We start from the raw sequence: 13,200 nt of genomic DNA, 5'->3' as shown, positions 1-13,200 counted from the left end.
TTTTCATGCCATGACCCCTTTAAAGTAATGTACAGTAACACATATATGCTGTCACGATGTATTGATCACAGTCTCATAATTGTTTACAGTAAAGTAATAAGAACTATCTCTAATCTTCATTATCTCTATCATCAATATTTAGTTTCTTAAGTGTAATCTTTAACATTTATGCATTTGGCAGATGCTTTTATCCAAGCGTGCATTACAAGATGTACATTTTATCAAGATTACAAAATGTGTTTTCTGAGTTTGAACCCATGGCCTTTTGTGCAAGTACCACAATGTGCTACCACTAAGTTACACAGGAGCAACATCTTTTGCAACGGCTTTAACTAATAAATCAGTCCACATAAAAGAAACTCACAAATTACAGAAACACGCTTTACAGGGATAGTTAAAAAAAAAATGTAAACATTAATTACTTTTCTCAAGTTGTTCCAAACCTGCATAAATATAAAAATATTTTTAAAAAATTCCAATCCAAACGGATCTAAGGCACCAATCACTTCCATATTCCTTTTTTCCTACTATGGAAGTCAATGGTGCCCCAGATCTGCTTGGATTTTAACAGTTTTGAAAATTTTCAAAATATTTTTAGGGCAAGTAAATAATGTTTTAATTTTTTTTAAAGCATTGTTCAAAATGCCTTTGTAATTCAGCAGAACAAAAAAACCATGCAAGTTTGGAACGACGCGAAGGTGACAGATTTTTAACTATTAAAGGATTAGTCAATTTTCTTAAAAAAAATCCAGATAATTTACTCACAACCATGTTATCCAAAATGTTGATGTCTTTCTTTGTTCAGTCAAGAAGAAATTATGTTTTTTGGGGAAAACATTCCTGTGGCCGGTTGCATAAACATAGCCGTGACATTAAGACTGCGTCTTAAGAATGATTCTGACTAACTAGCAATTAGTTAGGGCTAATCAGTCTTATTATTTGGATTTAAATTAGACCAATCTACCTTTCTATGTAACATACTTAAAACAGTTATAATCAGTCTTGTAGAAAAAAATTCATGATTAACTTTCAAGACTAGTCTTAAAGTTTTATGCAACTGGCCACAGGATTTTTCTCATTTTAATGGACTGTAATGGACCCCAACACTTAACAGTTTTAATGCAGTTTCAAATGACTCCCAAACGAGGCATAAGGGTCTTATCTATTCTAGCGAAACGATTGTCATTTTTGACAAGAAAAAAATGCACTTTTAAACCACAACTTCTCATCTATCTCCGGTCCTGTGATGTGCCAGTGCAACCTCACGCAATACGTCATCACGTCAAGAGGTCACGGATGACGTATCCAAAACTACGCCCCAGTGTTTACAAGTTTGGAGAAAGAAGACCGTTCTGATGTTGTTGTATGTGGAATGATAATAATTAATGACTTTGTGTCAGTTTATTGTTTAAAATGGTTCATATATGTAACATGTGACATTTCTACGTACGCAGTTACGTAAGGTTGCGCTGGCGCGTCACAGGACCGGAGATAGACGAGTTGTGGTTTAAAAGTTCATTTTATTTTTCTTGTCAAAGATGACAATCGTTTCGCCACATAAGACCCTTATGCCTCGTTTGAGATCGTTTAGAGACCTTTGATACTCCGTTGACAAAACTGTTAAGTGTTGAGTTAAGTGTTAAGTTTTGGGGTCCATTAAAGTCCATCAAAATGAGAAAAATCCTGAAATGTCTTCCCCAAAAAACACAACCTCCTGTTGACCGAACAAAGAAAGACATTAACATTTTGGATGACATGGTGGTGAGTAAATTATCTAGATTTTTTTTAAGAAAATTGACCAATCCTTTAATTTAACATCCGATTATAGGACAAGCATTTTTTCAACGGATGTCAAACTTTAACTGCATTTCACATCCAATTACTTTGTGTGGACATTTCTATTTAATATTAATATTATATTCATTATCATCTTTAATGCTAGTTTTTTTTTTGTTGTTAAACAGCAAGAAATTGAATGTGATTGGAAACCGGTAACAGTGACTTTTTGACTTGAGGATGTTGCTTAACCTTTGTGCAATCTTATGACACCTAAATGACACAATGAAACATGAAGCAAACTTTCATCACCCTATACATTGCAACTTACAGGATGCACAGTTTGAATCTTAAGGTTTGCCGAAATCTCACAGCAGGGGTAAATGCCCAGAGCAGGATGCTTTCCCCCCGGGGCTGTCAGTCAGTCAGACACAGCGGAGTCATGCTTTGGATGGATCTTCTGTTAGTAGCCCATGGCTTTACCATCTGCTGATTTCCAGATAGGACCTTCACTAATACCAGTTAGACTAGCAGAGACGTTCTATCTTAACCCCAAAGCAGAAGGCCTTTACCCTTAAGAACAATGAAGTCCAGTAACTTTAATGACAATGACACACCTCATAAACAAGAAGCTCATGAACATTAATGAACTTTTTCCCTAATTGCATGAACTTCCTGGGGGAGAAGCTTAGAAACCCACTTAGCTTCCTGTATACAGGAGTGAAGCGTATCGGATGTCGGTCCCCGAGGGTTTAATGTTCATGCAATGCAAACGCTCTCTCTCATCACATGGACATTTGCTAGTGCCAGACTAAAAAGAGCAAGACGGGTATTTTGGGTGCGGTGCAATGAATGGCATTTCATTGCAAGTATATCATGGATCCTGACACCTCCAGTTGGTAAGTGATATTTTGCTACAGTGGAGTAAACCTAGACAGTAGTGGATTGAACTGAATGAAGATGGTTATTAATAAGACTCACTCGTTCCTCTGGAGTTGTAGAATCAGATCTTCACCCGCTACGGTAATCTTGACCTCTGCTTCAGACGGATGCTGGGAATGGAAAACAATCAGGTTATAGAAATACCCAACAAATTCAATTACTATGCAAAATTCTCTCTACACGAACAGAGACGGCTTTACTGATGCATTGCAGCTTTCAAAACATAGTAAAATAAAAGAGTCTGAGGGAAATTTGAGATTGTGTTAAATATCTGTGATGTTTTCAAATGGAGAATTTAGAAAAAGATCAAACATAAGATAGAAAAGAAAGTATAATAAAGAAGTGCAATTAAAGAAAGACATTTAGGATTATTCACTATTTGTATGTCATCAAATTTAAACAAATGTGTGACACTGACCATGCATAAAAGCTTTTCTTGTTTTCAATAAAGCACAATATGCTTATTATCAAATCAGGCTGGGAAAACATGGATCAGGTTTTGAATAAACCCACATGAAAAAAATACTGTAGGGTACTGTAGTGTAAACTGTAGCAAAATCCATAATACTACAATGCTTTAGAACCTTACCATAGTAAATATTCAAGTATTAAAGTATTTTCCACAGTTGATCCATTTATTATAGTTATAGTTCCTATAATAATAATGAGTCTACTATAGTAAGTACAGTATTTTTTCATATGGAAACTTAAGGTGCATTTTTATCCCCCAAAAAGCACTTGAATTACCTTGTTTTCATCAGATCTTTTGTGTCTGGCTGGACTGATCCACTGTGGGTATGTAATATACAGATCCATGTCTTCATGGATGTGAGATGAGTCACCATGCCAACGTCCATCTGACAGTACAATCAATCAATCAATCAATCAATCAATCAATCATTCACGTGACGTGAGAAATAATTAAATAATCAGTCTGACACAGTTTCCAGGGAATAAGTTCAAGCGCTCAGCATCTTCATCTTCTTAGATTTAACACAACATTGGTCATCTCTTATTACTTTATTAAATGCAATTACACTCACCTTTAAGTAAATCCTCAGCGTGTGCAGTGCATATTGAAGAGAAATGTAAACAACAGCAACAAAAAAATACAAAAAGACGAAAGTGCACTTCGCCTGCCTCCGTGCAGCGGGTTAAATATACGCCCAGAAGCATCATAAATGACACGGTAAACGATTAATAAAATGCATGGAAAACGAGCCGTGCAACATCAAAGTGATTTTTAAATGTGAATAGCATTCATTGTGGAGAGTAGCACCGGTATGTGCTGGAGCTCTGGTGACCGACTGAAGTAGTGAGAGGAGCGCATCCTTCATGACATGTATCGCCATCACAGTACAGTAAGCCCCTCCCCTTACACCTCCCTTCACTACAGCACACAGCCATTCATGACGAGAAGAATATCTGATATCTGTCTGACTATCCTGTCTATCTGTCTGTCTGTCTGTCTGACTGTGTCTGCCTGCCTGTCCTGTCTGTCTGTCTATCCTGTCTGTCTGTCTATCCTGTCTGTCTGTCTGTCCTATCTATCTATCTATCTATCTATCTATCTATCTATCTATCTATCTATCTATCTATCTATCTATCTATCTATCTATCTATCTATCTATCTATTCTGTCTGTCTGTCTGTCCATCCATTTATCTATTCTGTCTGTCTGTCCATCCGTCCATTTATCTATTTTGTCTGTCTGTCTGTCCATCTATCCATACGTCCATCCATCTATCAATCATTTCTTTCTGTCTGTCCATCCATCCATCCATCCATCCATCCATCCATCCATCCATCCATCCATCCATCCATCCATCCATCCATCCATCCATCCATCTATCTATCTATCTATCTATCTATCTATCTATCTATCTATCTATCTATCTATCTATCTATCTATCTCTTCTGTCTGTCCGTCCGTCCATCCATCCATCTACTTACCCTGTCCATCTATTTATCTCTTCTGTCTGTCCGTCCGTCCGTCCATCCATCCATCTACTTACCCTCTCCATCTATTTCTTTCTATCTATTCTTTCTGTCTTTCTGTCCATCAATCTATCTATCCTTTCTGTCTGTCTGTCTGTCTATCTATCTATCTATCTATCTGTCTGTCTGTCTGTCTGTCTGTCTGTCTATCTATCTATCTATCTATCTATCTATCTATCTATCTATCTATCTATCTATCTCTTCTGTCTGTCCGTCCGTCCATCCATCTACTTACCCTGTCCATCTATTTATCTCTTCTGTCTGTCCGTCCGTCCATCCATCTACTTACCCTGTCCATCTATTTCTTTCTATCTATTCTTTCTGTCTTTCTGTCCATCAATCTATCTATCCTTTCTGTCTATCTATCTGTCTGTCTGTCTGTCTGTCTGTCTGTCTGTCTGTCTGTCTATCTATCTATCTATCTATCTATCTATCTATCTATCTATCTATCTATCTATCTATCTATCTATCTATCTCTTTTGTCTGTCCGTCCGTCCATCCATCTACTTACCCTGTCCATCTATTTATCTCTTCTGTCTGTCCGTCCGTTCATCCATCTACTTACCCTGTCCATCTATTTCTTTCTATCTATTCTTTCTGTCTTTCTGTCCATCAATCTATCTATCCTTTCTGTCTGTCTATCTATCTGTCTGTCTGTCTGTCTGTCTATCTATCTATCTATCTATCTCTTCTTTCTGTCCGACCATCCATCCATCTACTTATCCTGTCCATCTATTTCTTTCTATCTGTACTTTCTGTCCATCCATCTATCTATCCTTTCTGTCTGCCCATCCGTCCATTTATCTATTTTGTCTGTCCATCTATCCGTCCGTCCATCCATCCATCATCCATCTATATATCATTTCTTTCTGTCTGTAAATCTATCTATCTATCTATCTATCTATCTATCTATCTATCTATCTATCTATCTATCTATCTATCTATCTATCTATCTATCTATCTATCTATCTATCTATCTATCTATCTATCATTTATTTCTGTCTGTCCATCTATCCATCCATCCATCCATCCATCCATCCATCCATCTATCTATCTCTTCTTTCTGTCCGTCCGTCCATCCATCTACTTATCCTGTCCATATTTCTTTCTATCTGTTCTTTCTGTCTTTCTGTCCATCCATCTATCTATCCTTTCTGTCTGTCCATCCGTCCATTTATCTATTTTGTCTGTCTGCCTGTCCATCTATCCATACGTCCATCCATCCATCCATCTATCTATCATTTCTTCCTGTCTGTCCATCCATCCATCCATCCATCCATCCATCCATCTATCTATCTCTTCTTTCTGTCCGTCCATCCATCCATCTACTTATCCTGTCCATCTATTTCTTTCTATCTGTTCTTTCTGTCTTTCTGTAGATCCATCTATCTATCCTTTCTGTCTGTCTGTCCATCCGTCCATTTATCTATTTTGTCTGTCTGTCTGTCTGTCCATCTATACATACGTCCATCCATCTATCCATCTATCTATCATTTCTTTCTGTCTGTCTGTCCATCCATCCATCCATCCATCCATCCATCCATCCATCCATCTCTTCTGTCTGTCCGTCCATCCATCCATCTACTTACCCTGTCCACCTATTTCTTTCTATCTATTATTTCTGTCTTTCTGTCCATCCATCTATCTATCTATCTATCCTTTCTGTCTGTCTGTCTGTCTGTCTGTCTGTCTATCTATCTATCTATCTATCTATCTATCTATCTATCTATCTATCTATCTATCTATCTATCTATCTATCTATCTATCTATCTATCTATCTCTTCTTTCTGTCCGTCCATCCATCCATCTACTTATCCTGTCCATCTATTTCTTTCTATCTGTTCTTTCTGTCCATCCATCTATCTATCCTTTCTGTCTGTCCATCCGTCCATTTATCTTTTTTGTCTGTCTGTCTGTCTGTCCATCTATCCATACGTCCGTCCATCCATCCATCCATCCATCCATCTATCTATCATTTCTTTCTTTCTGTCTGTCCATCCATCCATCCATCCATTCATCTCTTCTTTCTGTCCGTCCATCCATCCATCTACTTACCCTGTCCATCTATTTCTTTCTATCTATTCTTTCTGTCTTTCTGTCCATCCATCTATCTATCCTTTCTGTCTGTCCATCCATCCGTCTATCTATCTATCTATCTATCTATCTATCTATCTATCTATCTATCTATCTATCTATCTATCTATCTATCTATCTATCTATCTATCTATCTATCTATCTATCTATCTATCTATCTATCCTTTCTGTCTGTCTGTCCATCCGTGATCCGTCCATTCATTTCTGTCTGTCTATCTATCTATTCTTTCTGTCTGTCTGTCCATCCATCCATCTACTTTTCCTGTCCATCCATCCATCCATCCATCTCTTCTTTCTGTCCGTCCATCCATCCATCTACTTACCCTGTCCATCTATTTCTTTCTATCTATTCTTTCTGTCTTTCTGTCCATCCGTCTATCTATCTATCTATCTATCTATCTATCTATCTATCTATCTATCTATCTATCTATCTATCTATCTATCTATCTATCTATCTATCTATCTATCTATCTATCTATCTATCCTTTCTGTCTGTCTGTCTGTCCATCCGTGAACCGTCCATTCATTTCTGTCTGTCTATCTATCTATTCTTTCTGTCTGTCTGTCCATCCATCCATCTACTTATCCTGTCCATCCATCCATCCATCATCTAGCTATCCTTTCTCTCTGTCTATCCTTTCTTCCATTATCTATCTATCTATCTGTCTGTCTTTCTTGCCTTACAAGGTTTTTTAATACCATAATAGTCACACAAATTGGAAATGTTATATAGATTTCAAGTAATTGCATTCTTTTATTTCTATATGTGCTGTGCTGAAAAAAAAGCAGTGCAAACTTTTTTTTTAGCATTCCTAAAAAAATTCTGGACTACTTGGGGGGGAAATATCTGAATATTAAATATCTTTAAAAGTAGAGTTACAGTTGTTAATGTTACATCATGTTGTTATATAACAATCACTGCAGAGTAAAATTAGGTCAGGGATACCCAAAATAGCATGTGTAATAAAATACAGCTGGGTACTAATAAAATAACACAAACTACAGTGTAAAGGGATAATGCGACCCAGAGGTGAGTCATTAACAGTGAACTATACATTTAATCATCATCAGCTACCATGCTAAGTGAGCAAAAATATCCTCCTTTGTTATAAATGAAATTGCTCAAATAATGGTGGAAGAAACTGATCACATGACGATTCTCAATATGACACATATTCAAAAGCATGCACAGCTGCTTCACTGTTATAATTTAAGCACAAAATTAGGTCAGGGATACCTAATACAACATTACATGTACTAAAATACAGCTTGACACGAACGTTAGATGCACAGGTGTAGTGCAGAATGAAGATGTGCTCCTGTGGTGATTCATAAATTCGTAAGATATTTTATGATGATCAGTATGCAGTTACAATGTGGTGACAATAATCAAAGCACAGAAGAAACACACTTGATCTTCTTGGCTTGATTTTAGCTCTTTCAAAACTTTTTACAAGACATTTGTAGATATCAAATACCGATTTTAAGTACACTTCATTAAATATGTCCATGCCGTTTCCTTCGTGCTGGAATGCAATAACACTGTAGTTTAGCTGAAAAGGTCCTCTATACTAAGAGGAAGCAGTGGGGGTGAGGAAAAACAGATGCTCATCCCGGCAGGAAAGAAATTGATCCCTCTGTCATTCCCTGGTTTCTTCTCATCTCCAACAGGAATCTAAAGAAAATAACATCAGAAGCATTTCCCCCCTGACTATTGAGATCAGACAAACCAGGGAAACGTATACATGAAGTATATAAATACTTTGCATGTTTTCAGGGATATTCATTATGCTTTGGTGCCACCTTCTGCTTCTTCCAATTTTTCACAAAATGTAATTTTTTATATCATTCTTCAAACTTTATAACTTTATAAACTTCACAGCAATTGTCCTCAATTACTTTAAAATGAAAAGATTGCTATTTCTGCATTGGCACACATAATGATAAAAATGTATACATTGTTATGCACTGCAGATCATTTTGGATAAGTGTCTGTCAAATCACAGGTACGTTTGGGACATGTCTTTGCAAAAAATACAACAAATATAAAATATTTGAATATTTATAAAATATAAAAATGAAAAGCAGAGTTGTTTTTGGTTCAATTCAGTCTTTTTCCAGAATGTCTGGATGTTCTTCCCAGAACTGATCTCCGATGATGTCACAGAAATGAGTGGTAACTTTCTTCCTGGTCCGTGTCACAGTAACTTCTGTCTCTGCCTCATTCGGTCGCTTGATCTGTTTAGTTGTGGTTTCATTCACCTGTTCAGAAGGGTTATAAGGAAGAATATGGGCTGAGAATTTATTAATGACTTAATAAACCATTTTTAAAAAACTTCTACTGACCATTTCCCATAATAATGTAGTTCCTTTTTTATGCATTGGGGATTCATTGTTGTAATTGATATTAAACTCTGAAAACAAGATCTCGTTCTTATCTGCAGCTTGTGTCCCCTTAAAGAGTGAGAGAAGAACGTAAATATTATTGTTTCATTTCTTGGTTCTTCGGAATGTCTCCAAACAAAACAAAACAAAAACAAGTCAATAGAAGTTAAGCAAATACTCTGAATGATCATACACTGAGTCTCTCCTCCGCCTGAGTAGTGGTCAATCCACCTTTCTGCACCAGCGTCCAAAACGTAGTGTTGTACAAATTGTTGATATGACCTGAGAAATGATAACAAATGTCAAGACTTGTTATCATAGAGTCTAACATAGAAACAAACCCACATTTTTCCTACAAAGTTAGGTTTGTCTAACACAAACAAAATTTCCCGTCTCTAAAAAACAAGTTTTCATATTGTCTAGATGCACCATTAAGGTTTAATACATTATGTAATACATTCTTCACTTTCAGTCTAATTTACATTAATAAGTACATATAAACACATTACAGGCACATTATAGCTATATAAGACACTTATTACAGAAAATATATTGTTATCTTGTGATCCATGACAATGAATTTAAAATGATTAAAATAATAAAAATATAACCATTAAAGGGGACATTTCACAAGACTTTTAAGATGTCAAATAAATCTTTGGTGTCCCCAGAGTACGTATGTGAAGTTTTAGCTTAAAATACCATATAGAAAATTTATTATTAGTATGATGTTAAAATTGTCATTTTGTAGGTGCGAGCAAAAATTTGCAGTTTTTGGGTGTGCCCTTTAAAATGCAAATGAGCTGATCTCTGCACTAAATGGCAGTGCCGTGGTTGGATAGTGCAGATTAAGGGGCGGTATTATTCCCTTCTGACATCACAAGGGGAGCCACATTTTAATGACCTATTTTTCACATGATGCAGAGAATGGTTTACCAAAAATAAGTTACTGGGTTGTACTACATTTTCTATGCTGATAGAAGCACAGGGGACCCAATTATAGCACTTAAACATGAAAAAAGTCAGAATTTCATGATACATTCCCTTTAAAAAAGCTTACAAAAAAGAATGACCTGCAATTATATAATCACACAAATCCCAAATTAAACATTCATTCACTTACAATCTGCCTGTCTCCAGCTTAGGTAGTCTCTAAGGTTTTGGTTGCTAGGGTACAGCACCACCCTGCCATCAAAGCTTGGTGGGTACAGCAGAGGATGTTCCCCAAAATACTCCTTCCAGAAGAAAACAAAGCTAGAGGAAAACTGGGAAGTCACATGGGTCATCAGTTTACTGTAGAGACAAAAAACAACATTCATCCAACCTGACAGGCATCAGCATCTTCCTGTTATGATTGCTTGACATATATACTATAACAAAATCATACCTGGCTCTTCTTTTGAACCAGTTGGATGATCTTTTAAACACAAAGCTAAACTCATCACTCTGTCCATAGGCTATTGTGATGTCCTCGAGTTCCTCCATGACAGATCGCGCGCTGCGACTCATCAGACCCAAAGCTCGGTTATCATTGGGTTTGATGAACTTGTGTTGATCAGAAAATCTAGGATAAAAAAAAGATGTTGAGAATTACAGTACTTACAATACTGAAGTGTCTCAAACTAGCCATGCACATTACAAGAACTTACTTGTGAAAGTTGCGTCCATCCAGACGAACCACAATGTAGCAGTTTCTCAAGCAGGTGTCGTCAAGCTCAAAGTTTCTTACGTATTCAAACTTGCTTTTGGCCATTACAGAGGATGTACTGAATTTAACACTTGGTGTCTTGTGTTGTGTAATCCCTCCAAGGTGTACCAGTCTCAGCACAGGAAATTTAAGTGAAAAATTATTTTCAGAAATGAGAAATCCCTTAAGCTGTTTTGTCCTGTGCTGAATATTACTGATGCGTAAATGCATGGCAGCAATCCAGAATGCGCATCGTTGCGAATCTAATATTGCAAATATTAATGTATCAGAAATAATAACAGTTATGTTATAAAAACGCGTTGTATATTTAAATAAGAAACGTTGTATTAATTAAAACACTTATTTGTTGGCTAATCGGAAATATTTGGTAAAAACTCACATGTGAATGGTTTATTTTGTTGGTGCGTCGCTTTAAACGGTCCCTCGAAACAGAGGTCTGAATATTTAGTTCCGCCACACAATTCACTAGACATCAGCTGACTAAAATGGCTGTAAATACTGTTATAAGAGCAGTGGATTAATTTTGTTAAAACTGTGTTTAAAGACCACTGTTTAAATAACTTGAGAAGTAAAAAAAAGTTTATTTTGTAGCGTTTCAGACACAATGTAGGGCGAATAAATTAAAGCCATAAATGAATCAGACCAACTTTGCAATTGTTTGTCTCAATAGCTTAATTTTATTAGCAAAATGTTGAAACATTTGTAAAAAATTATATTTCTGTTAGGTAAACAGTTTTTGTTAACATGATTCAAACACTTCATTCTTAAACCATTAAATTCCAAACTATAAAATGTAAAACAAACCTTCATTATAAAACCAAACTAATAAAACTCTTTACTAAATGTAAATAGTTTGTTTAATTGGATTAAACTTTTTAATCATATATTTAATCACTTCAAGTCCTTAGGTTAAAACAAACTAAATAATTTCACACATCTATGTAGATATATTGGTTATCATGCAATACACTTCTAAACAAACAAAGATAAAAAAACAGATTATGTCATTTACGTCTATCCATTTCAGCACCGATCTTCTTTCACAATCAGAATGTCTGTGTTAGTGTGCCTATAAAACAAACAACCTATCAGTGATTAAACATCCCAGCATCATGGCACTTAAAATTAACACTAAACTGATATATTTTATGTAGTAAATGAATGTGGCCTTTATCAGATGTAATATATATTTTTGCAATGTGCCTATATTACATGGAAAATGAATATGGTGGGAAATTCAGACTATGCAACAGAAACAAATGAGACTTACATTCTTTGTACACACAGGGTGCATTCATTGACATAAGTGATGCCATCATTTCCGCAAACAGGAGAAAAGTTGAGAGGACACGCTTGATTTCCACTCAAATCTCCACATGCAGGCTATAAGATAATACAAAATTATTGTCACATATATACAAAGTGTTTAATCTATTGTTTGTTTTAGTGAAGAATTTAACCCAGACATCTCTCACCCTCCGGTAGAGCAGTGATTTATCCTCTGCACCTGGAAAATTAGGAGATTATTGGAGGAAAAAACAATATAAATGTAATGCAATCGAGAAATTAAGGACAATATTTGGTATTCAGGATAATTACAACACCTTAACAATTATAGAAATGAATTCAGCACTCGTAAAACCACAGTGATAACCACAGTGCACAAAGTCTCACCCACACACAGGATGAAGAGCATACTCATCAACATCATTGCTTTTCCGGTCATGATGAACATCAAGGTGCTTCAATTTTTACTGCCAAATGCTGAAAGATGTTTCTGGATAATGCTTTAATAACCTGTTAAGACACTGTCCTTCTGCTGTCTGACTAGTCTCTGAGTGTTTTTATGCTGATAACCAGCAACAAATAGTTTGAAAGTAAGGTGCAGAAGGAGAGGTGCAGATTTTTTAGCGCCCGTCTGCCCCACCTACCCACCGTCACCAATCAACAACACCGAGAGCAGAGCCCCTTTATTGTCTCTCTTTTGATTTAGGGATAAACATTCCAGTCTGACCAAAAATTGCTGAGCACAATCCAAAACCAGCCTGTGTAATATCCCTAAAAACAGGAGGTGTGTCCCTGTTGATTGGCCCAACGGAAAATGAATGGAATTCCAATAAGCATGGGATGTTTTTGGCTCCAAAGTGAAATGAATGAAATTCCTCTAGGATTTGCACAACAGTATCATACAAAAATGAAGTTTATAAGTGTTCATGAAATTAAAGATTAGATAAAATTTTGAAGTAGGCCTAAAATATGCACGTATCTTGCCATAATTTGTGAAATACTTGTAAACAA

General features: G+C 36.1%; 3 protein-coding genes across 4 annotated transcripts in view; all 3 read right to left on the bottom strand.

Annotated features, from left to right (window-relative positions):
* adam19b (ADAM metallopeptidase domain 19b) overlaps positions 1 to 4,064 on the bottom strand; it is a 34,974-nt gene extending 30,910 nt beyond the window's left edge. For both annotated transcript variants that reach the window (XM_055178854.2, XM_055178856.2), the window contains exons 1-3: positions 3,762 to 4,064; positions 3,466 to 3,575; positions 2,758 to 2,828 (exon numbers count right to left, since the gene is read on the bottom strand). In XM_055178854.2, coding sequence (XP_055034829.2) covers positions 2,758 to 2,828; positions 3,466 to 3,575; positions 3,762 to 3,897 — 317 coding nt within the window. In that variant the 5' untranslated portion in view covers positions 3,898 to 4,064. The remainder of the gene's footprint in view (positions 1 to 2,757; positions 2,829 to 3,465; positions 3,576 to 3,761) is intronic.
* A 4,791-nt stretch (positions 4,065 to 8,855) lies between these two features.
* thg1l (tRNA-histidine guanylyltransferase 1-like) lies at positions 8,856 to 11,360 on the bottom strand. Its single transcript, XM_055178964.2, has 7 exons — positions 11,282 to 11,360; positions 10,844 to 11,144; positions 10,582 to 10,758; positions 10,318 to 10,487; positions 9,388 to 9,476; positions 9,156 to 9,263; positions 8,856 to 9,071 (listed from the first exon to the last, which is right to left on the bottom strand). The coding sequence occupies exons 2-7, from the start codon at positions 11,110 to 11,112 to the stop codon at positions 8,916 to 8,918; spliced, it is 969 nt and encodes a 322-aa protein (XP_055034939.2). The 5' UTR covers positions 11,113 to 11,144; positions 11,282 to 11,360; the 3' UTR covers positions 8,856 to 8,915.
* A 172-nt stretch (positions 11,361 to 11,532) lies between these two features.
* On the bottom strand, positions 11,533 to 13,103 carry LOC129422825 (probable pancreatic secretory proteinase inhibitor). Its single transcript, XM_055178968.2, has 4 exons — positions 12,577 to 13,103; positions 12,378 to 12,409; positions 12,173 to 12,285; positions 11,533 to 11,971 (listed from the first exon to the last, which is right to left on the bottom strand). The coding sequence occupies exons 1-4, from the start codon at positions 12,635 to 12,637 to the stop codon at positions 11,926 to 11,928; spliced, it is 252 nt and encodes an 83-aa protein (XP_055034943.2). The 5' UTR covers positions 12,638 to 13,103; the 3' UTR covers positions 11,533 to 11,925.
* Positions 13,104 to 13,200: the final 97 nt, after the last annotated feature.

Source organism: Misgurnus anguillicaudatus, chromosome 16 (assembly GCF_027580225.2).
Source record: "Misgurnus anguillicaudatus chromosome 16, ASM2758022v2, whole genome shotgun sequence".
Classification (NCBI taxonomy): domain Eukaryota; kingdom Metazoa; phylum Chordata; class Actinopteri; order Cypriniformes; family Cobitidae; genus Misgurnus; species Misgurnus anguillicaudatus.
This window is presented reverse-complemented; position numbering and strand designations above follow the sequence as displayed.